At 36.7% G+C, this 27,576-nt stretch overlaps 3 protein-coding genes across 4 annotated transcripts; 2 read left to right on the forward strand and 1 right to left on the reverse strand.

Annotated features, from left to right (window-relative positions):
- The first annotated feature begins 246 nt into the window (after positions 1–246).
- LOC147487587 (electron transporter, putative (Protein of unknown function, DUF547)) lies at positions 247–4,833 on the forward strand. 2 transcript variants are annotated; one of them, XM_086571107.1, is made up of 10 exons: positions 247–469; positions 609–659; positions 1,503–1,619; positions 1,784–2,227; positions 2,640–3,079; positions 3,191–3,290; positions 3,404–3,463; positions 3,926–4,015; positions 4,118–4,237; positions 4,443–4,833. In XM_086571107.1, exons 1-10 carry the CDS (start codon positions 422–424, stop codon positions 4,749–4,751), a joined length of 1,779 nt encoding a protein of 592 aa, XP_086427233.1. In that variant the 5' UTR covers positions 247–421; the 3' UTR covers positions 4,752–4,833. The 2 variants fall into 2 exon arrangements, with proteins under 2 accessions (XP_086427233.1, XP_086427234.1); XM_086571108.1 differs by lacking the exons at positions 247–469; positions 609–659 and adding an exon at positions 1,225–1,388.
- Positions 4,834–6,367: 1,534 nt separating this feature from the next.
- LOC147487588 (uncharacterized) lies at positions 6,368–24,122 on the forward strand. The gene is given in 10 exon segments (XM_086570168.1): positions 6,368–6,390; positions 9,424–9,542; positions 13,727–13,919; positions 18,152–18,204; positions 19,450–19,537; positions 19,659–20,458; positions 22,198–22,347; positions 22,349–22,450; positions 22,525–22,581; positions 23,545–24,122. Coding segments are annotated over 9 exon segments (1,767 nt in total). The 5' UTR covers positions 6,368–6,390; positions 9,424–9,428; the 3' UTR covers positions 23,755–24,122.
- Positions 24,123–24,785: 663 nt separating this feature from the next.
- ZR3 (Zim17-type zinc finger protein) lies at positions 24,786–25,606 on the reverse strand. The gene is made up of 2 exons (XM_086570169.1): positions 25,446–25,606; positions 24,786–25,367 (listed from the first exon to the last, which is right to left on the reverse strand). Exons 1-2 carry the CDS (start codon positions 25,522–25,524, stop codon positions 24,940–24,942), a joined length of 507 nt encoding a protein of 168 aa, XP_086426295.1. The 5' UTR covers positions 25,525–25,606; the 3' UTR covers positions 24,786–24,939.
- Positions 25,607–27,576: the final 1,970 nt, after the last annotated feature.

Raw genomic sequence — 27,576 nt, forward strand, 5'->3', positions numbered from 1 at the left:
TAAGAAACATAGAAGGAAAGAGGGACATTTTCTTATCTTGATTTTAGTTTACGTATAAAATAAATTTTAATTAAGTAGTAGTAAGCTAAGAATAGACTGTGTAACTGCTGCTAACTATCAAAACTGCAATTGCAAGCTACGTCAAGTGAAATACTATTTGCATGATGTCCCACCAAAAACTCTCGACGGTTAAGAAAATCTCTGGAGTAAAATGTTTATGAAAGCACCCTTTCATCTTTCTCCTGCAGACAAGCTGATCTTCTTGATTTAAATGGTCAAACAACACCAACAACAATATTTTATAAGCTTAGCTTTGATTCTAAGTCTTCTTCTTACCAAAACCAAACAGTCCTATGTTGTATTAATGTTTTTGTCTTGATGCTGGTCTTGTTTCAAGCCCAGGTTTAATTCATTCACTCCAATGGCTACTCAAGTAGATTTGTCCGTCCATGTTCCCACTGCAAGACCAGTAAGTATTCACACTAACATAGCCTAGATTGTAGTAGTGCAGGTCGCATGCTTGAGTTTGAGTACTACTTTTAGTATAATCATTATGTATACTATGTTAGGGATTAATTTGACTTGTAATCTCATTCTGCATTTTGTAGAGAACAAAGAGACCTGATGGGCCGCAGAGAAAGGAGGATCTCGAGAGAGAGGTAAGATAGTTACTAAGATTATCTTCTATTATATTCCTTTGTGATGCCCTTTAATTATTTTATTTTTATTCTTTTGGGGGTGGGGGTTCTTTCTATCGCAATCAACATTTTGTCTTGGTCCATCTAAAATAGTTTCCAGCCTTCCAGGTTACATGACTGCTTAGGGAACATATATATAAGACTATGATTTGCATTTTTGCCGTTTTTTCATCTTTATCCCATCTTTTGTCCATGTATAGTATAATGGAACTTCCAGCTATAAAAAGTCACAGAACTCGTTGTTTTCCTCCATTTATCTATTTTGATAAAGGATGTAATAAACTGATTGTAAGGCCGGTATGTGCTTCTAAATGGTGATATATATGCATATGGTGTTTTTTATTAGACTAGAAGACTGCTCATTTCAACTTCAATTCATCAGATGACACAATTGTTATCCAGTGATGGATTTAGGGGGCGCAAATTAGTTCTCAAGAAAGCGTATGTAAAGAGATTCAAGATTTCTTCCGAGTCTCCCCAGTATATTGGTTTTAGGAATTGGGCGGGAGTAGTCTCTGAACGATTTCAAGTAACCGGGCAAAGTGTGTGGTGCATTTTGCTTGCTTCCTCAAAGAAGAGCCTACAGGATTTACTAATTTACCAGTTGACTCTCACAGTTATGTCCAGTCCCATTATTTTGCAACATGAGATGAACCCGTACAGGCATGTGGTCCTGCTGAGTGTTTGAAGGTTGAGACAAGTGGTAGATTGTTGCAGTTAAAACTGTGAAAGACTAATTAATTTGCAACACTTTACTCTCTGAACATCGATATATTTTTATATGATTGGAGCCTCATGGTGCAGGTTGCTATGCTTCATAAAATGCTTGATCATGAAGAGAAGGTGAACAAAATTTTGGAACACACAATTCGTCGCCCTGATGGTTCCGCCATTCACATCCCAAGTTTTCTTCCCCCTAAGGTAACCACAGCACGAGTTTCCAATCTTAAAGGATTCCACAAACAGATAGAGACACCAACACCCACGCACACACGGACACACACATTAAACCAAAGGGTCAGAAGTACGTATAACATATATGTTTTGAACTCTCTCTCTCTCTCTCTCTATATATATATATATAGGTGAAAGAGCTCTTGGCAGAGCTAGCAATGGTTGAGGATGAGATATCTCGACTCGAAAAAGAAATTAGCCATCTTCAAAAAGATTTCAGTCAGGAACAACAATTCTCTCAAGAATTAAAAATCAAGCAATGGCAAAATGAAAGGCTAAGCAACTCCAAAGATCAATTGTCACTACCAGAAAATCCAAAGCCCACATTCCAAGGGGTACAAGAAAGGGTGCCATTTGAAACGAAGGCGTTGTATTACATAAGCAAAGCTATAAAAGGTGACTACACAATGAATGCCTTGACAAGCAATGAAAAGAAGGGTAATCCAGGTGATCCAACTAAACGTAAAGAAACTTATGGCCTTGAGGAGGTTATATTTCAAGAGAAGGCCTCAAAGAAAAGTGGAACACGAAAGCCACCCTCACCGACCTTACCTCCAAGGAATTCAGCATCCAAGGTAGGTCTCCTTCTTGGGCCTTTTGATGTTTCGGTCATATTATTTCCGTGCAAGTTGTATGCGTTAAATATAAAAACACACAGTACAGCGTAAAATGTTAAAAAAGTAATTCTGAATTATTACTCTGTTGTTTGTCCATTTTGATTAACAAAATCTGATCATATGCTGAGCATTAAACACTACATATATATTTTTAAGCGCCTACGTAATTCCAGCACTGAATCACTTACCTCTTTGTTCGATGTATTTATAACATATTCATATACCTCTCTTATTTACTAAATGTCACATGACCATTCAAATTGCATATATGCAAATGCAAGTATGTAACTAAATTCCCATAATGTTGTTTTGGTAACTAAACTCCCATATTCTTATTCTGTTTTCTATCCATTTTTTTCCTGATTTCCAGGCAATTGAGCACGGATTGGAGTTCTCGTTAGACTTTCCTTCAAAATCTGTGTCAAATGACAATTCCCTAGAGGAGAAGAGCAACAAATTGCAGCCAAACAAACTATCTGAGAGTATCATGAAGTGTTTGATTTTCATTTTCGTGAGACTTTTGAGAACTTCAAGAGCAATTGAGATAGAAAAATCGGGTACTATCTCTCGATCTACCCATGCAACTTTAAGTTCAAGAAGCTTCAGAGCGGAGACTGGCCTAAACCCGAAGACGAGCCTTGCATTACAGAAGGAATCAAAGCAGCAAGATCCATATGGTATTTTTGATATCGAAGATTCTATTCCAAGGGATATCGGTCCTTACAAAAATCTAGTACGGTTCACATCAAGTTCATTAGACCCGAAAAGGGTTTCTAGTTCCAGTTCTAGTCCCTTGCTACAAAAGCTAAGGTATTATACATTACAATTTACAAATGCAATTTATTCTTTTATAAGTTCAATACTTGCATTTGTCTATGATGCCGGCCTTGACCTGTACGTTTGATTTTCACTGTGATCCAGGGTGTTGATAAACAATCTGCAGAATGTGGAGTTGCGATTCTTGACTCACCAGCAGAAGTTAGCCTTCTGGATCAACATGTACAATGCTTGTATCATGCATGTATAGTATTATATGGTCTAGGCCATTTCTATTACTATTATTCTGAATAATGTCCGTTCTTGTTAAACAATCCTGTTATAGTAACATTTTGTCTACTTGCATTATCTTTTCAGGGTTTTCTCCAATATGGAGTGCCATCTAACCAAGAAAGTCTGCTTGCTTTAATGAAGAAGGTATGGTGGTTAGTACTTGGGAGTAATACTTTCTTCACAACTAGACACTAGTTTAGTTTTTTACCCTGTACAAAAGAGTTGGCTGGGCAGTTGATGAAGACCCGACATTTACCGCCCAGAAACACGCTAAAGCAGATAATATTTTCATCTAAAAAATGTTTAATAGTTATAGTTATTGTAAGGTTGGATTTGGCATGAGTTTGATTTTAGCTGCTTCTTCATCTTAGTTTCATACTATATCGCGGATAAAACCTCCAACTAATTAACTTAGTTACGTATATTTTCTCAAAACATGTACATTTGCCCATTCCATTCCACGAAGATGTGGTTGATTTGGTCCAGATTAGATCTTATGTTGCATCTTACCATAACATTATTTATTTGTTTCAAGTAACCCGAGTAAATATCTTATACACGAATCATATATTTTATTGTTGATCGAATGTTATGGTTTTGATTCAGGCGACACTTAAAATAGGAGGCAGCAAAATAAGTGCCATGGCGATAGAGAATTTCATCTTAAGGGCGCAATCATCATCTAATTTGAAAGATGTGAGTAGAATATATAATTCCTTACGATGGGCTCTAAAATAATCGGTTGTACGTATATGATCTCACTCTTTCCTCGGACCTCTGATATCAACTCTTTTACAGGTATATTGGAAAGATGAGGAGTATGAAAAGGAATCCGCTATACGGACTCTTTACAGACTTGAGTCTCTGGAGCCTAATATCACATTCGCCTTGTGCTGTGGGACTCGCTCTTCGCCTGCTGTAAGTAGAAGCCTAGAAAACTACATCTATGTTGATCATCCATTAGCTTGATGCCCCCCTGCTCAACTAGCTTGGAAATATAAGCAAACTTGTAGTTTAGGTTGTATCATAAGTTCCCTGTCATTTCAAAACTACTAGAGGTTTAACTTTACAGTATTTTGATGTTTTATGATTTTCTAAGTAAGAAGTGACTTTGTATGCTTAGGTAAGGATATATACAGCTAATGGCGTGACAACTGAGTTAGAGAAGTCGAAGTTAGATTACCTGCAATCTTCAATTGTGGTAACCAATAAAAAAAAATTAGTAATTCCAGAGCTTCTGGTCCGAAACATGGTTGATTTTTCACGCAATCTGGACTTGTTAGTTGAGTGGATTTGCCAGCAACTACCAACTTCTTGGTCCCTAAAGAAATCGATTGTGGAGTGCTACAAAGGCCTCGGCAGTGGGAAGATATCAGACATTGTTGAGAAGATCCCTTACGAGTTTGAATTTCAGTATCTCTTATCTGTATAGAAATTGTAAATCATGTATTCCTATAAAATGGTAAAAGATTGTATCAAATTTTGCTGAATATATATTCTGGTATGTTCTCATGTGACTTATTCCCACGTGTCAAAATATACTACGGCTACCTATAAAAAAAACCCAAGCGCCGCATTTCCACGTGGACACAACAAACAAAGTAGAGTCCAGTACTTCCACGTGTCCGGTTCGAAGCAAAAGGTAAAGTTATTAAACTATTATATTATTATATTATAGAATAAAAAAAAAAAAAAAAAACACAGACAAAGGAGTTGCTATCTACTACACAAAACACTTTACCAATATTGACTTTCCCTCTCATTTTTCCTTTGGCGGTTCTTTTACCCTTTTTCGAACATTCCATTATTCAAGATCTAATCAATAGAGGTACCATTCCATTCATTCGTTTGTTTGATTCAACTTTAAATCTTAGATCGGTCGTTACATGAACTATTTTTTTTTTTTTATTCTATTATTTTAAGGTTTTTATTTTCAGTTAGTTTAGCTCATTTTAGTGTTGACTATTATTAAAGTTGATTTCTGATTTTTTTTTTCTTTTGATTGGTAGTTGATTTCTGATTAGATCTTTGATGTGTTTTGAATCAAGTTTGACTTTTGAGGTTACAGTTTTTTAAGGTTCTGTTTCAGATCATTAGAAAGGTTGAGGTTCACTTGTTTTACCTTTTTTTTTTTTTTTTTTTTTTTTTTGGTCTTTTTCTAGGGTTTTTCATGGTTAGGGATCTTGGTATTATATATTTGGAATGATAGTAGCTTATAGTATTATACGTGTGAGTATGAGAAGACTTTTAAAAATTATCGATTTACAAGATATATGGAAAATGACGTGGATTATATGTAGAAATGAAAGTTATAGACTTATAATTGAATGTTGAAATAAAGAATAAATGTTTTGAAGTAGTATCCATGTAATGAATGGGATCAAGTTATTTATGAGAAAACTCTGAAGAGAATGCGTCCTTGTCTAGTGAGGGTGGCTTTCTTCATAAAAGGATTTCTTATTTCAAATCATGCACATCTTGGTAAGTGGTGGGATAGCTTTTGAATTGGATTATAGAGTCAAGTTTTGGTTATAGGAGTTCAGGTTGAAAGACCATTAGGGTCAATATTCTTTGTACGTGTTGCTTGTGGAAAGCTATATAAGATGGTTACTGGATATGTATCTTGTTGGACACTCATGTCAGACCTTAGCAACCAAAGCATACTGCGAGAGTGAGTTTGAAAGCCGGAGCACGAGTATTACAGTGTCGAACTTCAAAATTCACAATATCCAAGTTGCCTTTTGAGGATGTTGTACATATTTGTTTATTTTATATTCTTTACCAAATAATGTGTGTGATTATTTTTAATTAATTAACTTTAATATTTTTACTGTTTCTCTGGACAAAGTGATAAACATTGTGATTTTAAAAATATAAATGAAAAAAAGGACTTAATGAGGTTAGTCCACAATTGACACGAGGTCTTTTACCACATGGAGGAAGAAAGGGTCTTTATAGTTTAGAATTTAAAAACTAAGTTGGTTACTTGCTGACTTGTTACCTTTTTCTTTTGGGTACAGACCTGGGCACGTGTAAGGAATAGGTTGTTAGCATAAAGGAAAGTCAGGAAAGTAAGTTTGGTCTAACAAATCATGCTTTGTCAGGCTCAAGTCAAAGCCTTTGAGCATTTACTGATTTCCAGATAGGTGTATTTTTGTTTATAGCAACTTGAGAATTTAAAAAGCACATTTTTGGACATTGCAGAGCATGCAATCCGTGCATTGATTCAAATTTTGTCTTAAAGTGCAAAAGCAAGGATTGAGAGCGCAAACGTGACCCATACCATACCCCATACCATACGCTTTAGGTTTATAAGTGTCAGGCACACAGATGGTGATGCATATGATTTTGGTTTGGGCTTCTGTTTAGCCCTAATACACGAAAAAATAAAAGTATTATCGTAGTGCCAACTCCATGATATGCTACTAGAGTAGTGACTTATATATAAGGGGTGTATTGTCCCTCAAATAAATAGCTATTATGTATATGTCTCTGTGTGTGTACTTGTACCCACTGCCCAGGAATCAAGCATTTAAGTGCTTTGAAGATTTAGTGTTGGACAAAACATACCTTTGTCGGACACTGCACACCATTGTTGGATACTGACACATGTCTCGTGGAAATGAATGTTTTTCCCAAAAGAGGAGGGTCTTTGAGTATCATTTTCTTTGATGGTTAGAGGAAAATTGAATGCCAAGCCGTGGTGATTCTACCCTCAGGGAGGAATGGTGTCCATGTAATTTTGCAGTCAGTCTAATTGTCTGAATGCTGCACCGAGAAGATAAGCCATATAAAAGATCAAGGTTACAAGGATTATAAATTGTGTAATTAACAGTTTCGTTGTCTATTAATTTTGGGACTTCATCCCGATAACGGTGAAGGGGTTTTGATTTATCGCGCTGTTCTTAAATATTTAGTGTAGCATGAACAAAGCCAAATGGCTAGTGGATCATCTACCAAATGTCATTGTATTGACACTATGGAAAGAAACGAACACGAGGATGTTTAAACACAAGGAAAGGGAGTTGCAGAAATTGGTATGGGAAATCAAGGAATTCCTATTTGATTGGGGACGTGCTATTCCATTGTTTATGGGTGTAACATTTGTTGATTTCATGTGTAATTGGGATGGGCTAGTGAGATGAGCGAGCTTTGTAATTGCCTAATTGGGGTTTCGGGGAGGTGGATTGTGGTCGAGTAGCTCCTTGCTACTGAGACCCTTGAACATTGTAACATTATTATCTTTCTATGAGTACAAAGTGAATTTTACCGATAAAAAAAAGTGTAATATTTACCTATGAGATTGGGAATGGTGAAAATATTAGTTTTTTCTTAGAGGGCGTCCTGTTGGGGAGTGCCTTGTGCTTGGTGTCATTTCTTTGCAATTTGTTTAGAAGGCAGCACCGCTGTGTCAGTGTGCTTTTAAAGCGGTTTAACACTTTAACTTGATTATTAGGATTTGCATGAGGTGAACATGTTGGTTTGGGAGGCGGGTCCATGCCTTTTGTTTTGATTATTGCTCAAGTTATTAATTTTCCAGACACATTTGAAGACTAAAAGTGCAAAATATTAGTGAGAAACTTTATCTAATTATTAGATTATCATAGATTTGTTTCGATTCTTGCTCTTGACTGACAGGTTATGCCCCCTACATTCTGTGGTTGAACTTTTGGGCAGGGGGAAGTTTCACCAAAGTGCCCTCTCACCCAATTCACTTGCCATGCTACCATATTGCCTTAAACATGATCTTGGCCATTAATGACCTCAGACGGCAAAAAAAATGTATTGTGACATATTGGTGTTGTCTCAAATGAAGTCTAAATTAAGTTGCTTTGTTTAAATTTTGCCTTTTGCTAGTTTGGAACTCGTTATTGTGGTTTTTTATCCTGCCGGCCTTTCTTATAGAATAGTCCTGTCCAGGGAAAGAAACCTTGGACGTGTGTATTTGTGTGGAATTTTATGGGGCTTGTGCAATTGGAGCACAGTATGGGACATGGTTGGAGAGTTGTTTAAGGGTAATAGGTTTACCCTCTATGTCGTTCAATTAGGCTTTAATGATGTATTAGAAAGTCATTGTGTTCTCTTGTTGGTTGGGTGATGTGTGTCTTTATGTTTTCACTTTCTCATTTGCTCCGTTTGTCAGCAGATTGGCTGAGCTAGCCTTTTATTATTTCCTTGTTTGGAAAATGCAATCTATGTATTTCTGACTTATGCAGAAGAAAACGGAAAGCTCTCATAACATAGTTATGGTTTGAGCGGAAGAAAAAGGAAAAAGAGTTTTTTTGGTTCATGGGCTACTGCACCTTTCTCTTCTTCTGGAAACCGTCTATGGAGTCTTTCTACCTTTCGCGATTTTCTGGGGTATATGGCTTGACGTTTGAGTGGAATAGGAGACATTTTGAAGGACCCGTAATTACTATTTGGAGACCATTATGTCTATCAAAGCCCTCTTATTCCGGTCTTCTAAGGTGCTTCTAAATTGTCTTTTGAGCATTTTGTGTTTAGATGGGACCAACTGCTAGGTTCGGATATGGTATGACAGGTCTTTAGCCGTTTGGTTGTAATGCTTTTCTATTGTTTCGTAGGCTTTCTTGGCCTATTTTGTTTATTAATGATAAGTAATTTTTACCAAGCAAAAAATAAATTAAATAATGGCTTCACCTGTTGTCATTTAAATGGTGCCTATTCTTCTTGATTTTCATGTATTTATATATTTGTTTATGTTTTGAATCCTTCTTGGATGGCGTGCAACATGAGTTATGTTAGACCCCAGATGATGCGTTCACAAATTGCAAACACCAAGCTACATCCCTCTCTATTTACTCCCATGTCTATTGAAATGATGGAAACTCATCAAAGAAGTTGTTGGCATGTCCCTTTCTGTTGCTGTGATGAACATAGTTTTTCTATTTGTCAGTAACTTCCTTTTTTCCTGAATTTTCTGTTTTGTTATTGAGCAATAGTTAAACTTGCATCGGGTTCCTTGTGGCAATCATTTCCAGACCTTTTAGCTCTCTAGTTTTATTTTAGCAATTCTCTTAGTTGGTGAATCATTTCTTTCAATGTGGTTTGTTTTCTTTATCACTGATATGCCTTGTACACAGAGCAAATGTTGGAATGTGGGAGAGAAGAATGCAACTCTGTGCCCCAAAAAGATGCATCAGATCACACTACCAGGCTTTGTAGTGACCAGGCAAACAGAGTGGTGTATAAGCTTGTTCGGGTATGTGAGCAATAAGAACAACAGGATTTTTTTTTTTTTTTTTTTAATTTCCTGCTATAACTGGTGATCCTGCAATCCAAGTGCATTCATATTCTATAAGAGATTACTGTCTCGCTTGTCTCTCTCACATGCACTTGATAGACTGTTATTTGAGTATTTAATGCATTTTTTAGATAATGGAGAATTCATAAAGACAAGTTGTAATTTTTCAACCTTTATGAATTCCTAAATTGATTTGTTCTTATTTGTTCATGAAAAGAGCAAAGTTGTTTCCATTTGGGGCTTTTACCTTACTCTTTCATTGTCTCTTAGGTCTGGTCAGTTAAATTGCAGGCTGGGATCTAAAGTTCTAAACCCGGATACATCCATTGACCAATCAAACAAGACCTTTTTTTATCTCAAGGAGTGTTATATGAAATTCCCTGGACTTAAACTTTAAAGATCCTCCAAATTGCGTGCCTTTGATAAATCTCACAAAATACCCATTGTTAGCTTTTCCCCAAGCCAATTGTGCCTTCATATCATATGGAGAGGTGATGATGTACCTTCCCAATGGCTCCTTCTATTGAGAATGTTAGAAAGAGTCGACTTAATCAAAGTCAATTTCTGTTATGGGCAGAAAGGTGTATAGGTTGTTAGCACGAGTCAATGGTCTCTTAACTGATATAATGGGTGGTCATAGTATTAGGCATTTTCTTAGGAAGATGTACTGTACATGGGTTTAGTGGTAGGCAGTTATGATACCTGGGTATGATATTGGTGTGTGTAGTTTGTATGAATTGCCATATACGCAATGACGTAATGAATGAAAACTAGGCTGAATTGAATTGTTTTTGCACCAACGTGTGTGACAGGAGGTATTGGTTCCCTCAGTTGAACCATATTGTTTTTGTTGTTTGATTCCGTTTCAGTAAATGAGAATATTCTCTTATTCTTTATTCTCTTATCGAGGAAGTGGAACGGGAAAGCCATATATGGATGAATCATATTGCATAACATGCTGGGAACTTTATCTGCACTATCACTTTTGACGTTGAGATTTGTAGCAACTAGTTAAGCTTTGCTTTATTTGTTGAAGTTGTAAAGACAAGGAATAAATGGAAATATAAAGGGGGTCCCAACCTCGAAGACAAGGTTGTTTTCAAGGAGGGTGGATTTGTTACGTACATGATGATGGCTATGGGTATGTGATATGAGTTGATTAGTTCCGATTATCTGGAGATTATATTTAACTCATTAATGTTAGTGGGCTACTTAGGAGTCTTTAGTATTAGTAGTTAGTTCAATTGCAGCTATGGTATGGGCGCATGGTAGTGGGTAGTTCTTGCTACTATCTAGCAAGTGGAATAGTGGCATATGGGTGTAACTTAAATGAACTTGTATTTAAGCTTGTGAGTGAATAAAGAATGTAGGCTACAAATTATTAGGTTGTTCGCACCAACAATGTGAACGGAGGCGGTACCCTAATAGAACCAATTGCAGTTTTCAGGATTTCCTCGAATTAATCACTTTCTATCTATCATCACTTCTTTTTTGATTTTGTTGAGATGTTTGTTATAGTCCACATGGGACGTATGAATCCTTGTAGTATAGTATATATCTTCTTGAGCCTCTCCACTTATTAGGGGTCTCGGTCTCGGCTTGGGCTTGGCTCGTTTAAGCTCGGCTCAAGCTCGTTCATTTAACTAAATGAGCCAAGCTTGAGCCTATATTATAGCTCGCTTAATAAATGAGCAGAATGAAGTTCGGCTCGATAAGCTCAAATATTATCATCACAGTGTAAAACGAGCAGAATGTAGCTCGGCTCGGGTTCGTTCATATAATATATGAGCCAAGCTTGAGCCTATATTAAAGCTTGTTTAAATAAACGAGTTGAGCCGAGCATAGTGAAGCTCGGCTCGATTAGCTCGAATTCCACCCCTACCACTTATCACCAATTGGTTTTAAATTGGATGCTCGTAATATTCAAGAGATTTTATTTCGTGATTCATTCTGTTCCCGATACATTTCATCTACATCTATCTAGATTGTATCAAGTGGTATTAGAGCCGTTTGATTATTGGAGTGTAGGTACATCATTTTATCATTAACAAAGATATTAAATGCAATTCAGTAAAAAAGATTTCACCAAAATTTAAGCAATTTTGGCAAGCCTGAAGAAAATCATCGAAGGTCATTTTGCTGCATTGATGAAGACAATGAATGAATTTTTTTTGTTGGTAAAGCAATGAATGAATTTCTTAAGCAACAAATTTAATACTTAACAGATAACATCAGTGTCTTTGAAGAGAAGCCGGTGGTAAAACTCGTACCAAAACTAAGTTCTACAACATATAGTCTTGGCAATTTTTCTTCAATTTTCAAGGGGCCGATTGCATATGCAGTGGGAGCTTGGTTCCAATTCAAAATCAGCTTCAAATCTTATTCTTTGTTACTGAAATATGATGGGAGCCTCAGTTATGACTCACTAATCACAGCTAACTTTCCTTATGTTGATCCAGTCTAGGCGGACTTTGATGAGCATTATGAACGATGGCGTTGTTGGCTGTTAGACAAACGGCTGAAATGCTTGACATCGGGATATAATAACTGTTCTAATTGGGTGGGTGGTGTGGAAGTGTCGGACTATGCAACGGGGGAAAATTTATCGATTTTCAGCAATGGTTCACGATGTGTCAAGATGCTTTGCAAAGTTTAATATTTCAGAATTGCTTGTTTGCAGTGTAGGTTGCTTTTATGATTTTGAGGGCAAGGTCATTGTTAAGGAGGATGGGATGTTATGGGCACAAAGGTGTTTAGCTTGTTAGCACGAGTTAATGGTCTTTTAACTGATATAATGGGTGGTTATAGTATTATGCATTAGTGGTACTGTACATGGGTTTAGTGGTAGGTAGTTATGATACGCGGGAATGATATTGGTGTATGTAGTTTGTATCAATTGTTGTATAAGCAATGAGATAATGAATAAAAACTAGGCTGAATATTGGATTGTCTTTGCACCAACATGTGTAACAGAAGGTGTTGGTTCTCTCTAAATGAACCACATCGGAGTTTGTCAAAACAACTTCATTATTCTCATTTTATTCTTGTTTTTGTTTTTGTTTTTGTTTTTGTTAGTTTTATCAATATCAAGATTGTATCAATTTCGCCCTTATTCTAGAAAGACACTTAGCTTTCCATCCTGCCAACTGAGATGTCACTTTCTCCATCTCCTTGTTCCAAATACACATCGATTTGCTTTTGGCACCCAATGGTAAGCCCACGTATGTGGTTTGGAAAATATTCAACACCGCATACCAATACACTGGTAATTTCATCTGTGTTCTCCACATCACTCACCCCATTAATCTTAGACTTGGAGCAACAAATTTTGAGCCTGAATGTCATCTCATACCAATCAAGAAGATTTCATAAGACATGTGCATGCTCCATTGTGGCGCTGTGAAGAACATATAGTAATATTGCATAGGCAGATACTTAGCAAATGCAAAAATACTGAGTTCCAGTGGCATACTCGTGATATGTAGTTGAGAAACATAACCAATAGAAAGATGGAAACAAGTTCTCTGCAGGCAACTACAATTGAAGAGTAAAAGTTATTTGGAGCCTTCTTATTTTTCCTTCTTCAAGTGTGTTTCACCTTTGTTTAGGTCCATTACTTAATTCATTTTTTTCTTTGGCTTTGGATTCTGGTCTCTCGAGGATCGTTATGGATTTTTAGAAAAGGCACCTTATGCTCACTTGTACCTGAATCATAAAAATGTGAAAAGGTTTAGTTCTAGCGTAGGAACTGTATTTTTGATTGTCCCATTACTTAGTGACTGAAAGTTGTAATTAGTTACTTTCTGGTCGGTAAGTATTCTCACGTGGTATAATAAGCCCAATAAGGTTTATGATACGGGGTACTCTTTCTGTGAGGGTGCAAAGAAGACTGCTAGTTTCAGGGATTCAAACTTGAGCGGATACAATATGTATATATACAATTTTTTTTGTTTTTTTGACAAGCATACAAGAAAACTCATGTATACCATATGTGAAAGCGTGCCAGTTTATGTTCCTCAAATGCAATAGATTTATTTGACATGTGATTCCATTACTGTTTAATTCTACCAGTAATATTATTTTCTCCTATTTTTTGAATTTATAAATTTATTATTTTTTCATGTAGCTTTTCTTTTGTCTAGGTTGAGGGAGATGGATCTTATATTCCAGCTTCTGACGATGAATTGGCGAAGGTTGAACATTTGTTAGCAGAACCAAGAAACGAGGACTTCGTTGATGGTGTTCTAAATTTCGAGGCAGGTGATGCAGAGAAGTGCTTAGCCTATGAAGGGTTTTCATTTACTGTTAACTCCCACCAACTAAAAAGTGGCCATGGTAATTTATGTTTTGTAATATAGTTTTTATTTTAATTTATTGTGTTTAGGAGTATTTATTCATTGAAGGATGTGTTGTTATGACTATGAGTTCTTTCCTTCTTTTTTTGTGGCATGATTTGCATTCACGACTTCTGAAGTGCCTTGGATGCTCAATTTTTTGCTTTGGGTTTAGCAACCATGCCTCGCCTATTATATATTTCAAATGATGCATGTTTGTAACAAATTCACTTCAATTAATGTATTTTGTTGTGTTTTATCATCTGATATGATCACAATCATGTTGTCAGATAGGCACACCCTTCTTTGTCCGACCATTACAGAGATGTGTTTATCACACCTTTGTATGAACTTTTTGAGCAGGAAGAACTAGACATAAATCGCGAAACTGATACGAGTATGGCAAAGAGATGACAATAAATTAGTATCAACTTCTCCTATTGGTAGTATTTATAAATTTAAAATTTATATGTTGATCAAGTTATCTTATTAAATACAATAGTGAATTATTAAAATGATAAAATCACATCTAATTGAACAGGTCCCCAAGCAGTGTATCCATTTAGTCTTGTTTCATCAGGATAAAAAGTGTATAGCTCATAAGAAAAATATCTAAACAATCAGAGTGGTCTATGTCATATAAATCATAACAAAAGACCTATGTTTACATGGACACGCCATATTTTAACAATAATCTGTGTTGGATACGTATCCACGTGTCCGTGTCGGACACAACATGTACACATATTGCATGTAATATACCTCGATTTTTGATATTTCACCATGTCCGACACTTTGTATCCGTGTCAATGTAACTTAGCAAAAGACCTAAAGAAAGTACCTCTTTTCCATGCTATATGTCCACCACTTTGTTCTTTATCTGTTGTTTTCGCTTTCTCTCTTTATTGTTTTTCCTTTATCTGTGCAATTTTCAGTTGAGAATGTTGAGTTGAAGACCTTAGTAAGTCATAAAAGGGATATGGTGACAAGTGACATCTTCCACACATGTAGATTTCTTTATTTATGTATGTTTTAAAATTTAAGATCGAAGAAGTCCTTTGACCATGACTGACCTTGTCCTGTAAGTGCCAAAAACACTTATTTGGCGTGTCCGAGTGCCAAAAACTCTTATTCACATTATTTCTTTTTGGAGTGTGTGTTTCCATCTACATTGTGATTACATTTCTCTTATGTATTTTTGGATTGGATCTATTTGGAACCTGTATACCTAAACTACATACTTTTAGCATATCAAGAACATGGGAGAATGCCCTTAGTGTTTGACTTGGTTGTACCCATAGGCCATAGGACAAGGCACCTTTTGTTTGTAAAAGAAATTGTTGACATTATTGTAGGGATGGGGAAAGCACCCATGGGTCGTCCGACCCTAATGGAGCGGGTATAAGGCATGCTAAACGGGTATGGGGATGGGCTTCTCTACTTGATCTTATCATAAGCCATGTATAGTAATTTATTATAACTTCTGGTTTTTAGCTGCAAACCGCTGGGGCTATTCATACGTTTAGAACTAGCATCTTGTATAGTACAATAGGTAAAAAAGAAAAAAGAAACTTCTTTAGAGTTTGATCATGAGTGGTGTGCAGGTGGGGCGGGTATGGGGAATCCCTGAATCCTTCGAAGAGGGGGTAAGAGCAGAAATGTGATTCAAATAGAAGTCGGTTATGGGGATGGGGAAGGCAAACCTGCATCTGACCCGCCCTATTTACATCCTACATTTTTTGTGATGATGCTGCATGCCTTCATCCTTGAACGGGTGGAGGTATGAAAATGAAGTTCTTTGACCACTTTGGGGAGTTTGGGAGGGTTGGAGGTGTTTTGGTCATTTTACTGTTCATTATGCAATATTATATAGTGTGCTGTCACATGGCCGTGTGCCCGTGTCTTTCTCCTGGCAAGACCTTCAGTAATTCTGCTGGAGCTAATTGAACTCAGCATCGCCGTATTTTGGATGCTAGATGAACACATTGCAAAATTCTCATGGTTTTCCCAATGCTATATGAACTTGGCATTGAAAACTTGAAAGCTCTCATTTCAATACCAAATGCAGCTGCGAAATCATTGATTAAAATTCACTTATCTTTATTGCAATAGGAATTGTGCATTTTTCAAATGATCAATTATTAAATAACTTTGGAGTGTTAGACTCTTTTAGGATTGAAACGAGGTAAATAATGTTTTAGTGCACCTGATGCTAAATAATAAAATAAACCTAGCCTTCTGAAAATTACACAAAAATGATGACCAGAGCAGGGAGCCCCAGTTGAATGACGTTTGCCAGGTGTTAGTGTGTCACCTCCACCATTTGGTGAATCATAGGGATGTTCTTTGTAAAGAAAAAAACCTTTATGTGCTTGAATGCCCATGTGAGGTGTTTGGCCCAATCTCCCTTGGGAAAATTTGTGTTAGGATAGGCTTTCTTCAGGTGAGTTTTCAAAAACTGATGAACTTGCAAGGAGTCGAAGGTGTAAGTACTTCTTTGAAGAAAAGAGAAGCTATTACAGCTAATGAAAGATGTAAAAGTTTTAAATTAGCAGTTATAATAGTATGAAATTGAGAGTAATTTCATTGATAGAGCTGGATTTTCGAGCAATGAGTGTGCATCTTGTTGGAACATTATTATTATGAAGCCTCATCTCCAATGTGTTCTCTATGCACCATGTGTGGTTCCTGAAATTAAGGATCATTTTTATGCTAAGTAACATGGACACTTCATATTCTTAAAACATTTGTTGGACACAAGCACACGGACAGACGGCGCGTTTTGTCGTACGATTTCAAACTATGGTTACTTCTTTACCCCAAAAAAGTATAATCTATTAATATAGTTACAATTACATTTCTTTGTAAGGAGACACTTTGTAAGGTCTTGTGTCTAAGAATTAGTTCTGTAACGAAAAAATTATATTATTATTTTGTTAATTAGCTGTGTCCCCGTGTCCTACTTCAAATAAGACCCGTGTCGGACACTGACACTTGTTCATGTCAATGAGACTTAGTTTTAATGCCATATTAAGTGATGCTATCGGCCTAGTTGTGTTTTCCCCACTTTTCCCTAGTACATTGTACTAGTGGCCCAGTGTGTGCATGAGGCCTAAGTGCCCGAAGCCTTTGTTATTGGAGCTTCCAAGGTCTACGTGCTTGGAGCCATTGTTGTTGTTCTTTTGTTTTTTGCTCGGTAAAGTGGAATTTCATTAATAATGGAAAAGTAGGTTGGGAAAGCCTACATTAAAAGAGAAAAACGAAACGAAAATATTTACAAGATATGAAACAATCAGAAGAAAAAAAAACCCAAGACATGCACCATCACCCCTCTAAGAACATAAGGCGATCCCATCTAGCTACAAAGGACTCAAAGAAACATCCTCTAAATAATAATATAATTATATTATTACCATAAGGCCATTGTTGTTGCTCTTACCAGGTACCCGTTCATAGATGTGCTTACGGTTGGAGCTTGGAGATTGAGAAGTTATCTATTTATTGCCTTTGTATTTGCTTAAGGGGGAGTCTTATTTAACGTACTTTGTTGGGGTTAGCATTGTAATTGCAAGCCTGAAATATGCAGAGTCTTTATATTTCAGCTTGAGGAGTAATGTTGAGAAATATGAGTTATAGTTGGTTTAGTTCCTCATTGAGTTCATAGGAGAGTCAGAATGTGTCTTCTATCCGTCTCTAAGAAGAGTGAGTCCACATGTAATCATCCACTTTTAGTATTATCGATATATTCAGGTTTTCTACTCATCTTTAGATGATAAGCTATTTTTTCAGCAGCAGGGTTACACAAAAACTCTTGATGTTTTTCTTACACTGAAGAAAGTTATGCGAATTGGGTCTATGCATTACTTTGAAGCTCTTGAGATGTAGCAACATTTAACTTCGACAATTTACCCTGCTTTCCTTTATCAAAAAACTTTTGACTTTGGAGGATACAGTCATTACAGGGGAAAGAAAAACTATAAACCTTACCAATTACATAGTTGGATAGTCCTGATTCTAATTATATCTTGCAACTCCACTGCTACCTTATTAACAGTCTACGTGTGAGAATTGTTCTGTTCTTACTGATTAAACAACAAGGCAGAGGAAATGTTCTATTCTTTTCCATTAGTTATCTCGTTCATGTCTGCCTTTGCTAAGTTTGGTTTTATCTATTTTTTTTTTCTCTTTGGCCATTCTAATGCATGCTAATTTCTTTTTGTGTTTTATGTGTAGACACTCTGGGTTCCTGTACTATTCGAGAGGAGAAGGAGGACCCTGAATGCGAAGTACGTCTTAATTTTTTGGGTATTTATTACTTACTTTATGAGCTAGTAATCTATTGGGTTGAAATTTAAGAGTTTGGATACATAGTTACCTAGAGTATCAAAGAGAAGGTCTTCCCCCGAAAGTTGAACTAAAAGAGCTCAGAGTGCCTGATAATTGGTAGTTATACAATTTGTTCTGTTTCATTTTTGTTTTTTGTCTTAAGTTATATCATGAGCTCCACTTTGGCTTTTCTTATGACTCTAAATCAACCTACAATATCGATTTTGTGGAGGAACATTAGATATTTGCTGCACAACTTTGTCAAGAGTCCATTTAGATTAGACTGCTTGTTTCTTGTTCAGAAATATAGTTAGATTCAATGATTTGTGAAATTGTGTCATAGACGATGCTTGGAAAGGAATAAATTGGTTATTGATTGTTGCTTATGTGAATTTACTTTGGGACCCTTGTAAACTTTATACGTGTACACGAATTTATCAGTTTACTTTTGTACCTTTCAAACATTATTAGAGTAAAGAAATTTCGGGCACCCAGTATAACTTAATTACTCTGAACATTGTCCTAACTCCTAACATATAAAGATGCATTTGTATCCAGAGTCTTGAATATTGCCGATACATTTTGGTTTAGATCCCAATATACCGTGATATATGGTGAGATATCTCATCACCTTTTAAATCGAAATAGTGCCAACATTATCACTGCATTGCCAACTTTCTATCGTTTTTTTGGAACCTTGTGTTCCACGATATGGAATGTGGATATTCCATGCCCTTGTTTCATTCTCTTTTTCGTTTCTGTTTCTGTTAATCTATTGTCAATATATTGGCATCATGGGCATAGTAGACTTTTCTTGTCATTAGAATACTTTGATCTCACGATTCTAGGATGTCATTCTTGACTGTGAATATATGTTACTTCAGACTCTCAGTGACTTTTTTTTTTTACTTATATTGAAATTAAACTTCTATACCAGAGGTCTGGGGCTCGAACCCTGCCTGCACCAATGAGTTACTGCTCTCATTTAAAACAGGCTTGGCAATCCAAATATATATATAGTAGAAGCATTATGACATCAGTTAAACTTATCCTTGCAAATAGGTGCTGTTGCTCATTTGTCTATAAACGTCCAAAGTCAACCGATAGAGAAGTATTTTTAAACAATTTTATTCTTCAGATCCCCCTTTTGGAAAACATCCTTCTCTGTAATCATGTTACTTGAATATGAATTTCTGTGATTGTAGTTTATGGATGGAATGTTGCAAGGGGTTGATGAGGAGCACCTTTATATAGCAGATGGGCTGCCTAATGCATGCAAAGAAAAACTTTTGGGTAAGGCACCCTGGTCGCCCCATATTTGTTCCTGAACATATTTGTATTTGTATTTTATTTTGCTTTATGTTAGTTTTACCTCAAAGTGATACCGCATATCCAATCATTTTGTTTTTGACAGATGCTGAGTTTTCTGAAAAGGTTCCTGATTTAGTTTTTCCCCCACATGAGAATCCTACTCTGGGAAACCTGAGTTTAGATCACCACTCTGAAATCTCAAATAAAAGGGGGAGATGTGCTGCTGAGGTCTCAAAATCGGTGACCCCTACCGTTTCAGTGCCCAAACCTGCATCTCATCAGAATGCACTTGAGAAGATGACTATGCGTGAACTACAGGAGGCCTTTAGATGCACATTAGGACGTGATACGTCTTGTAAGGACAAGCCATGGCTGAAGCGACATATTTTATTGCATTTACAGAACGTTATTAATTTGGAGCAAAGTGGCATAACTTTTGATAAGATTAAAGGAAATTTAACGAATAAATCAACTGATAATTCTCCCGGAACAGTGTGCCGTTCTTTAGCAAGTGGGATTGGTAAGAAGACTAAACGATATTGCCAAGGTCGTTTCAGTAGGGAGTTTGTGATAGCCAATTCTCGTAGATCTACCAATGCTGGACATGGTTCAGGATATGTAGAAGATATCTCTCAAATGGAAAAGAGATTGCGCAAACCTCCTCAAAGATTTATTGATGAATCATCAGATCGGAAGTCGAGATCTTGTAATCAAAGGTTAGGATTTCCAATTATGAAATCACGGGATAAGCTTGTGCAAACTAAAACTGGCAATCGGCATCATATGAAGGGACTTGGAGCAACCCCACTTGTTTATAGGCATGATGCACCCAAGAGATCTAGTAGTCAGGTGCCAGCTTTTCATGTTGGGAAGGGTCCCCCGAGAAAGAAATCTTCCATCTTGGTAAGCAATTTATCCCATGTGTCAGTGTGTCAGAGTTTTGTCAGTTTATCATCTGATTTTCTGTGAGTTTCCATTGAATATGTACATAGTTATATGAGAGTATTGTTTATATGAGGGTTATCGCTCCTCTTTGGTGTGTTGTCCACTAAAATAAAGTAGCCTACTGTATAAAGCCAATGTTGGCTGTTAGCCTTTAAGTAATATAAGAGACGTGTGAAGAATAGATAGGCGAAGAGGCTTGAGTGAGTATTGGAAACGAACTCCTATCCATGAATGTACAATAATTCTTTTTTTACCACCCCTCTTTCCTAAATAAGTAGACATGGTGTAACTTGGACTTGAAACAAATGTTAGTTTTGGACTTTGGTGGAAGGGATATGCTAAGTTGCTAATTGGTCTTTATCTTCCTATGCGAGTTGATTTTTTCCCGCATGAAACTTGTTTTGATATAATGATATCACTGTTATCATCCTTATCTATATTCTTTGTTTGTACATTACACATTATTTACAAAAGTTATTTGTGATCACCTAGGGTTGTACAATATTTGGTTATCGAAATAAGCATTAGGACGCCTACAGAGATTGAGCTTTGTTCTTATTGGGGTTTGATATGTTCTTTGATTTTAGGCCGCAACAACTGTGGCTATTGTGTGAATGGACACGAGAAAGTTTTTTCCCGCAAATATTACCCTTAGTGGAAGAACAAAAGAGAGGAGATGGAGGATGTGAGAATGGAATGTGGGTCTGAATGTGTGGGGGCATATTGGGTACTTTAACAGTTTAACTTTGTTACCAGAGTTTAAAGATGAATCAGGGAAAATATTAGCACCACCTCCCATTAATTGGTGTTCTGTTGATTGTTGCTTCCTCCAATCAAATTACACCGAGATTATTTGATAGCGAGTCTTGTGCATGTGATCCCATCTGATCTTCTCAAAGTTAAATATAGTCACACATTTTGTTAGTCTATTTTTGAGGTCGATGAACAACAGTTTACCCTTCATCTGTGTTTGCCTCGGCCCTCGAGGAAGCAGGATTCCCTGGAAAACCATATATAGATAGACAGGATTCAATTTGTATAGACTGGAAGTTGCTTTCCGTAGATTTCTTATCTAAGAAAGTATTTTTCCAAACTTGTTTCTGTAATTTACAGAATGCATCCTGTACAATTAAGTTTTCCACGGCAGTCAGATTTAGTGAGTCGAACACAGCCTTCATGTCTGTCAAAGTTTCTGACCATAATCAGAAATATGGACTACAGGACTAGAGAAAATGGATTAATTATCATATTTGCCACATTTCTTGTTTCTTTGTTGACCTACATGTTGAAAATTTTAAAGCCTACGAAAAAATTATCAAGTAGGAAACAAATGGTTCCTTTTTCGCTAAGTATGAACTGCTCTTTTTTAGATCTTTTGAAGGTTGCGGTTGACTATGCGGTGCTAGTCACACTTTTAAGCCCTTTTAATGAGCACAAAGTCCCTCCTTTTGTCCATCAACTCTTCAAATTGATGGTACACAATGCGAATCAGTTACAATACCATTTGTTTGATCGTTTCCTTGTCAATAGGTGGTAGGACCCAACTTTCAATTCATGACGACTGGATGGAATAGAATGTAATCATCTATAGTACTCTAAAAATTCTTGTTTATGAAAAGAAAAAGAACAATTCAAAGTCCAATTTTATTGCTATCTTTTATAATATCTTTATTCTCCGTCCATCTAATTCTGAGCAGGGGTATGACTTTGAGGATAACAAGGATAAATTTGGACCATCTCTGGTGGAGTCAGAAGATGATACATTAGATGACAGTGACACAAGCGCTGGATCCGAGGGTGACGGGTCTCGAAGGAATGATAAGCTTTGGTCGCTTTCTGAGGTGCGGAAAATTGGTTGATGGCGTTTCTCAGTATGGGGTCGGGCGGTGGACTGAAATAAAGAGGCTTTTGTTTTCAACATTAGATCATCGCACGTCGGTTGATCTCAAGGTATATTATACTTTTGGTAGATTATGTTAAGTCCTGGATTTTAATGTTTTGTTTGGTGTATGGGTATTCTGCAGGATGAATGGGGAAATCTGCTGAGGGCTAGCGGTGGACAATTATGTCGTAAGAGAAAGGTGCTTCTTTTTTGTTCTATTTATTTATTATTATTATTTTTTTTAATCTTTATGTGCTTTTTGTTGTAATTATTTTTGCGTTAGGTCTTCAACTTGTGCTTTCAAATTTAGATGGAGCACTGGACTATTATTACAGTCCCACTCTTAGAAGTGCATACTTAAGTTTTGGGTTGTTTGAGATTTTAATTCATTAAGTTTTGGGTTGTTTGAGATTCAGTATACATTGCTATCTTCTGTAAGCCAAGACCATGACAACTTGGCTATTCCCTTTCCACTCTACAGTGCTATGGGGCCCAAGAATGTCAAACACTTGAGTTCTGTGCAAATGAGAATTTTATTGAAAAACAATATGCAGCTTAATTTGTAATTTGCGTTTGAACCACCATGCGGAGATTTCAGAGTCACGTGGTTGGCTGGAGAAAAGGAAGCTATACCGAAGAGTGACTATGATGACGTCCAAACCCTCATTTTTACCTTGTTACAATCTAAAATTGTACTGCCTCCCAAAATAAAGCTAAGTTACACTGACACGGATATGTGTGTCGACACAGCGAAATATAAAAAATTGAGGTATATAACATACAATGCGTGCAATGTGTCCAACACGGACATGTGGATATGTATCCGTACAAATTATTTTTAAGAATTGGTGTGTCCATGTAACCTAGTAATAAAGTTAACTAGAATATTCTTTAGACTTACTTGAACAATGATCATAATTATGTCTGTATGTAAGATTGTTATTGGTTTTGTATGAGTAGCCATAATGTAGATTGATAACCATGTACGAGTCACCTCATTGAACTTGTCAACAGAGACGCTTTTTTTTCGGGGTTATGTTTTGGATGTCTTACTGTTGTCGCTATGTTAGTTACTGGGCGTGGTCTTAAGTTTGATGATTAGCATATTAGCAAGAGTTCCTGTTCCTGTAACCAGTATATTTTGTTGTCCTTGTAGATGCAGGTTGTACAAGGACGAAAGGATGCAACACGACCCATACCACAATCTGTTCTACGACGTGTGAGTGAACTGGCCACCATCTACCCATATCCAAGGGAGCGGGGTTTCAATCTTGCATGCCTTACCCCTGTTTCTGGTCACACAACTTCCACTAGTAGTGACTCCTCTGTAAGACGTAGTGGGAGGATCATGCATGGAAAGAGGGTAAATTGAGTCCTTTTGGATAGGAATGTCTGTCCTTGCTTCTGAGGAAGGGTCGTAGAGATCAAGCTTTCAGTTGAGAAAGTTTTCGATCATCAAAAGCTGGTTTTTCCTTTTAAATGTACAGATCTCTTCATAGCCTAGTCTTCTTCAAAAGTGTGCTAGCAGATGTAGATTATTGTAATGCAGATATATAGAGCCTGTTTACCCCTTATCCCCCTTGGAACGCAGGGGATAAGTACATTTTCCGTTGAGGCGCGGATACCATTCATGACAAGAGGTTTTAAATCAGAATATTATTCTCTTTGTTTTGTAAACCTAATCGTGCATGTAACCCGACGAAAAGATTTTGGCAGAATATAATTGCATCAGTGTCAGCACAGGCAGTATGATCATAGCTGTAATTGGACTGTGGCTGCTATGGTCATTACGATTTGACTTAGGTACTTAGGACTGAGAAATAGTTCTGTGATATTTTTCTGCTTTCAATTAGACCGACACATGATCTATTTTTGAAATTGGGTTTTGTACTTTTAAGAGGCGACGGATCATTGGTTTATCCAATTATGCTAAGTGGACAACGGGGAACAAAATGTGTAGGCTGAGAAAGAAGCAGGTCTCAGGAGTCAGGACATCGGTGGAAAGAGTCGTGAAGTCATAGTTCAGTTCTGGATTGTATTAATTTTCTAATTAGATACAATGAGAATCTCCAGGAAAACTGGTTAATCACCTGTAGGTGCAATTACAAACAATTAGTATCTTAAGGAATATAATTGTTGAAGTCGCTGTGAGGCATTGTATTAGCTCAGTCTTTTAACCAAGTCATTGACTCATTGTAGTCTGTAGGTCTTAACAACTTGAATGGGCTGAAACGCACGTAGGGCGCAGTAGTTCATGTTCAAAATGTCTGATTTTTGTTTCAGAGCTATGACAGAATGCGCTAAAAGGGTTAAGCTCAAGTGCTCAGTAATTCAGTATACATTTTCCCTCCCCGTACACTCGCTTCTTATATTCCTATTCAAGTAAAAGTTTTGCTATGATCATTTACATAAAAATGGATCATTTCACATCTCTCAATTATAAAACAGTCGAGCACATTAACAGAATTAGTGAACAACTCAAACTGTTGCGAGCTGAGACAACATACGAAACTATTAGCTCAAAGTCTCAAACAACATTACAACTTAAACAAACACACTAAACATCAGATATATTTTTCTTTCCAGCTAAATCTTCGAGAGTGAGATTCAAAGTATCAGGATCACCTTTAATAAACTCTTCACCACGAGCAGCTAGAAAATCCTCCACACTTCCAGGTTCACCAAACATACCAAGTCTATCAGCAATTAAATGCTTATTATTACACCCACCACATGTCACCACCACCACTCCATTCTCATACGAATCTCTACTCATTGTCTTCACCGACCTCGTTTCGCATACTTTACAAGTGAACATCATAGCTAAATCGTGTCTCGGCGACGTCTTTAAACATTTTTTATCATCATTTTCGGCCTCGTTTTTATTTGACGGTTCCACTTGTGTTTGAATTGTACTGAAATAATTATGTGTGCTTAATAATGAAGATTGTGTGACAGCATTTTTGCCAAAAGAAGATGCATTATCTGGTAAAAACAAAAAAAATATAAAATATAAAAAAAATCGTACAATCCAAATTTCTAAGGGTAAATAAGAGAATATACCTTTGAAGAGGAGAGAAGCAGGAGATTGGTGCCCGAATAAAGCGGAGGAAATTCTTCTTTGCAAAAGCCGGGCCGCCATCAGATAATTTGAGGAGGGAGGTGGGATTTTGTTGGTTCTCCTTGGAGGGTTTTTAGGTTGCGTTGCCAAGAAGTTACTTGTCGTAGGGGAAGAAGAAGCCCATAGTAACTGCAATGGACTTCTCAATAAGTTTGTTGGGCCTGGCCCATTGAGAATATGCAAACCCAAGAAGACTAGTTCTCTTAAAATGTCAAAATACACTACAAAATTAAGCCTAAACTAATATACTGCTATGGGGTAGTGGGGCGTGAGTGGAGAGAGAGAGATTGAGAGGGTGTGGAGAGAGAGAGGGGGAGAGAGACGAAGAGAAGAGATGAGGAATAGGGAGAGATTGAGAGGGCGTGGAGAGAGAGAGAGAGGGAGAGGGACGAAGAGAAGAGATGAGGAATGAGGACAGACAGACAGTCAGAAACCAACCAAATGACCTTTTGTCTATATATCGCCTCGGCCAGAATGTTCGCTCCGCTCATTTGACTAAACACACAAAATACAATACAAAATTAGTACTAAAAACTGTCGTGTTGGATGTGGTGAGATTCTCACTATATCTGTTCCTGTACTTAAGCATTTCGAATTGTTGAATCCCAGTATCAACACGTTACACGAGTGCTGATTTTATACTGAAAATTTGTAATCCGAATATTAAAATGTTTTAGTGTTCAAGATCCATACGTATGGATTCTTCTTTCGTGAATCTTCCATCTCTAGTTAGTGCACATTAAATTCTATATGTAAATGAGCGTTTTGGTCCTACAGAAAGACACATATACCACGGTATGTATGAATTTATATACCACTGTTTTTGTAATAATAGTGGCTAATATTTGTATACCACGGTAGAAATTGATCCGATTTTTGGGATCTTAGTTTATACCACTAATTTACAAAAATCGTGGCATCTTGATAGTTTATACCACGACACATTCATTTTCCACTAATCAGTTAAGGAGTATCCCACGGTTTTCTGGCGAACAGTGGTTTATATTTCGGCAAATTATAATTACGTGGGGATAGAAGTTATATCAAACCAAAAAAAAAAAAAAAAAAGTTCCACTTGCTCTAAACCGTCGGTGCTCAAGCTGCAATTCTCTTCCTGCGATTTACTTCTATAGCTTTCGTTAACTCTAGGGCATAATTCTCAAACCCGAACTTCACAAGATCGTGCTGCTTCTGCTTTTTTTTTTAAAAAAATTTCTTCATTCTCATTTGGTAAGAATTTCTCGATTAGACTTCAAAATTGAAAGTGTGTTTCCTTTAATTACGTATGTAAAATCTATTAGTTAGAATTTATAATTTCCACTTTAAAATTTCTAGTATTTAAGCTCTGTTTGTCGTCAATTTAATCAGTTTCTTCAAACTTTTCCAGTAATGGATATTTGACAATGGTGTTTTATTTTTTTGATGGGAAGTTTGGTGTTTTATTTTGATTTTGAAATGGAAGTTTGGTTTTCTTTATATTCTACAATGTGTGAAATGGATATTTTTTGACAATGCTTCATATCCAGCATGGGAGGACAATTTGAATCGAATTGGAGATGGGAACCCATGACTATATTCAAGAGTTATTAGTTACATTTGTTTAGCGGGAAGCATGGGAGGAAAAAATTGCTTTCTCTCGCTTTTTTGCTTGTGTTCTTGGCCGCATGTAATATTGCCTACCCGGATACCTAATAGGTGCTATAAAATGAGATTGAAGTTCAGTATTTCTTGTGTCATTTAGGTGGAATGCAACTGAGATGTTAGGAGAAATTGAGAGGCAAAGAGTCTTATGTTTGTGGGGATTCACTTAACAGAGGTTAGTGGATATCAATGGTCTGTTTGTTACAGCCAGTAATTCCGACTGACTAGATATCCATGTCGCCTAATTACCCACTAACCATTTTCAAGGAAGAGGTAAGCCAAACTTTTTCTTTTTAAGTTTTGTGGTAAATTTCCCCATGTAATTTGGAGCACGATACTAACAATTAGTAGTCTTACTTGGCATTAAAAAACTTTTACGAATTAAATTCAAGAGGGGGGTTTTTTTAGAGGGTTGGATATTTGACAATTTAG

The sequence above is a fragment of the Coptis chinensis genome, chromosome 7 (genome assembly GCF_015680905.1).
Source record: "Coptis chinensis isolate HL-2020 chromosome 7, ASM1568090v1, whole genome shotgun sequence".
NCBI lineage: Eukaryota > Viridiplantae > Streptophyta > Magnoliopsida > Ranunculales > Ranunculaceae > Coptis > Coptis chinensis.